Source organism: Echinococcus granulosus (assembly GCF_000524195.1).
Source record: "Echinococcus granulosus chromosome Unknown EG_S00178, whole genome shotgun sequence".
Classification (NCBI taxonomy): Eukaryota; Metazoa; Platyhelminthes; class Cestoda; order Cyclophyllidea; family Taeniidae; genus Echinococcus; species Echinococcus granulosus.
In genome coordinates this window covers 46,948-50,738 of record NW_020170558.1, presented here as the reverse complement: position 1 = coordinate 50,738, position 3,791 = coordinate 46,948, and the positions used below count along the sequence as shown (strand labels likewise).

Below are 3,791 nucleotides of genomic sequence, written 5' to 3'. Positions count from 1 at the left end.
TCGTACAGTTCCCAGAAGGTGATGTGTTCTCTACTTCAACCTATAAAGCGCAAGTCCTGATCGTAGTATTCAATCGACTTCAAATTAGGCGACAACATAAATTTCAGTGCTATGAAAGCATGCTGGATTTACACATTTCTATCCAAAAGAGAAAAAAAAACCTTCTCCACTTCCACGAAGCCATCGATGAGGAATGCCGTCCATTGATGACACCACACTGCAACACGAGACACTGTGCTACACGTGTCACCGATCGATTCACAGACGTGTCAGCTGATGCGAGGAAGTAAATTCACACAACCAACAGCCAGACATGCTGAACTACGCAATCCAGTGCTTTCCGCTACTTCTCGCGCCTCTGCGCATTGCCATTATTCCCACGATCCAGTTCATTGTCAACGCCCCCTGCCGCTTCGGTTTGTCCTCATTATCGGGCTCCTTCTTGTCCTCCACTTTTACCTCCTTCCTCTCCCTCACCATCGCCCCGTCACTCCCAACCTCCCAATCCGCCGTTCCAGAGACGTCAGGAGATCCAAACGAGTAGAACAGATGGAAGTCGTAGTAATTAGGGGTAAGTTATGCTACCGCCTCCGCCTCCTTCTTTCGCTTCTATCCTTTCTGTTTTCTCTCCTCATTCAACATTTCAATATTAGCTCAACTTTTAGTCCAGTCATAGCGACATATGTGGGCATAGCTTGGAGGAGCCTCCTTATGCGTATCGTTTAACAACTATGCATATTTCCTTCAACTAACTGAATTGTTTTATTTTTTTCTTTGTATATGGCTAGGAAAATTGGTAGGCTTGTAGGTGGGTGAATGCCGGAATCCACAAATGGACGGAAGGCGAAGAAAGCAAATGACGTAGTAAACAGAACCGTACAGGATATTCAACTCCTACCTTTTGTAGAGATACATACGCCGTCCATCTATGTCCATTGCTTTATGCTTCATTTGAGTCGTCTTATCTGGCCCCATCTCTCCTCTTCTCTTCCTTAACCCTCCTTCTCCTTCTTCTCCTTCTGTCACACAGTTATGTTACTTCGCCTCCACCGAAATGGTTCAATTACCTACATTGTTCTTCCTGGTCAGAGGCGACAATTCACCAAGAGATAGAATTAGGAACATTCATCAAGAACTCACGCTTGCTAGTTGCGTAGCAATGTTTAGGGGTAAGTGACTAATTCGTCCAACCCATTCATGCCACTTGCTACACTTATTGTGCCGTACCTTGCGTCTATGCCTCTCTTATGTGCATTCACAACCGCTAACTCGCCACTAGCATCAGTAACAGTAGTCATAGTGGCCTATATTACCTCGTCTCATAACTTTAAGAGTTGCCTATCCCACTTATAAAAGCACTAGATTACGTTACACTAGATCTGGCTTGACTTACGTACATTTATAGTGAACACAGGATGAGGGGGGAGACAGATATGAAATGTTGATGTCTTCTTCAACTGTTTAGACTGTGAATTATGACGAATTCTCTCTGGGGCTGCTCCGGATCTGGCGGTGGGACTGTTTACGGTGACTGCGGTTTTGAGTAGAGCATCAAGAGCAAAGAGTATTGGAGTGAGATGTCACAATAATGAGGTGAGTCTCCATGTTTACCCAACTGATATGTCAGTAAAATTGGACTGCTAAACGATTTCCTCCCTGAGATGGGACACACCCTTATTGAGCTTGAGGCTGTTTAGTGCATCCGCCCATTTGCATTTCAAACATCTCCTTTTTAGCTGGAATTGGCCGAACTCTACCTTGGGGACACTGGACCGTCCACAAGGCGAGCTCTCTAGCTTAAACAGTGCTGATGTACGAAGAGTGGAATTTTGGAGTACCGAATACATCAGTTCCATGTAGCACAAGCGGTGTGATTTTGTGCAAGTTGTGGTATCATCTGCTCCAGTGTTCCTCAACACACGTGGTCGTGAGCAACAGTTGGGAGCGGAGGAAGAGAATACAGAGAATGGGGCTGGAAGACGAGGACGGCAGTGTGACTTCAGTGCCAAGGCGACTAGTGAATGTCACATTGTGCTTTTGTTCGTTGCAGTTTGTCGACCAGCCGGAGCGTTTCCTGAGCAAATCGTGGTATATTACGAAGGTGATTGTGTTTCACATTGTGGTTGACATGCTGAGTTGGGAGGAGAGATGTGTGGTAGTGAGTGAGACAGTGAATTGAATTGGAGTTGCTTGTGCCTTGTAGATGACTGGTCAGTTGGAGAGGAAGAAGGAACAGGTAGGCGCACAATTGAGATGCTCGGATACATGCATTGCATAGGTGTGTGTATGTGTTTGTAGGTGATGGGAGTCTGGGTGTGCGAGAAGGGAAGGCGGTGGAGAAAGGAACGGAGACGAGGGTGAATGTGGGCGGGAGTAAGAGTGAGACCGTGAAGGTGACGACAAACAAGAACCGGGATGGAAATATGCAGGAGGAGGAGGAGGGGGAGGAGGAGGAGAAAGAGGATGAGGAGACGGAGGTGGTTGAGTTTGAGGCAAAGAAGAATGGAGGTGAGAAGGAGAAATAGAATGGAGAGGCTTTGGTGAATGTGGACGTGGCGAAGGAGGTAGAGGTAGAGTTGGAGGCTAGAGCAGAGGTGGAGATGGAAGCGGAGGAAGGGAAGACGAAGGTGCGAAAAGAGGGCTAGGATAGTTGAGGTCCATTCAAGCTCGTCTAGAGAGCCACCTCCGTCTACCTTGAGTCCGTACTTGTGTTCCAAAGGAGACTAAAGCGTTATGATGGAATTTACATTTAACAACATATTGTGAGGGGCATTCCAAATATGTGTAGCATCGGCTTGCAAGTAGTTTTGCTTTTAAAGCAACTCGCCTAGCAGAGGCATCCATCCGCGGGCAATAGAACTGGAGCACCCACGCAAGATGACGGCAATTTATCGGCCCCTATTATTGCAATGATTTGCAACGCTGATGAATTCACAGTGAGTCACGGCGGAGGATGGAGAGGCAGTTAAGGCAACTAATTCCTGCTATACAGTAATTCAAACTGGAGAAGACGAAACAAAGCGGCTGAGGGACGTTGATGATGAACTGGTTGGTGGGAATGACGACAATACACAGAAGTGCGAGAAGTAGCTGCAAGCATCGAAACGCGTAGTTCAACACGTCTGACGGTTGGGCGTGTAAATCACTTCCTCGCATCACCTGACACGTCTGTGAAAATCAATCAGTCGCACGTGTTGCGTGATGTGTCATGTTGCAGTGTAGTGTCAGCTCCGAACACCGTTTCCTGTCGATGGTTTCGTGGAAGTGAAAGGAGAATCTTACCTTTTAAGGATGGAATGGAGGAATCCAACATGCATTCATGTCATTTGTAGAGGACTGTTCTTATTTAAATCAGAGTCCTCACCTAATTTGAAGTGGATCGAATACCTATGATCAGGATTTACTTCTTATAGGGTGAAGTTGAGAGCACATTGCCGTCTGGGAACTCCATGGAAAACCAAGTGACGAGGCCCCTGGCCGAAACCGTGCCCATTGACTTCACTTCGAACGTGCTTCAAGCTGACCACAGTGAGGCGCAAACACAATTGCTACTTATATAGAGTGGGTAGAGGATTAAGCTGCGCTTAGTATCCTTAAGCTGAAAAGAGACTTGTTCACTATTAAAGCATTTATCCTGCAAAAAAATTTATAACTATGTAATGATAATATAAAATACATAACAGTTTTAGCTCGTTTCGTCCAGCATGGGCAGTCTATTGCTACCAAACATAGAATACACAAAGTACAATCTCAAGTGGAGTAGGACAAACTTGGCATTCTCGTGAATGAAT

The 3,791-nt window shown here is 46.0% G+C and overlaps 1 protein-coding gene across 1 annotated transcript; it reads left to right on the top strand. All coding sequences in view use genetic code 11, as the record gives it.

Annotated features, from left to right (window-relative positions):
* Positions 1-313: 313 nt before the first annotated feature.
* EGR_09950 (hypothetical protein) lies at positions 314-2,525 on the top strand (the record flags this gene model as incomplete). Its single annotated transcript, XM_024499199.1, has 3 exons — positions 314-416; positions 1,907-2,101; positions 2,299-2,525. The coding sequence occupies 3 exons, from the start codon at positions 314-316 to the stop codon at positions 2,523-2,525; spliced, it is 525 nt and encodes a 174-aa protein (XP_024346383.1).
* Between the last annotated feature and the right edge of the window lie 1,266 nt (positions 2,526-3,791).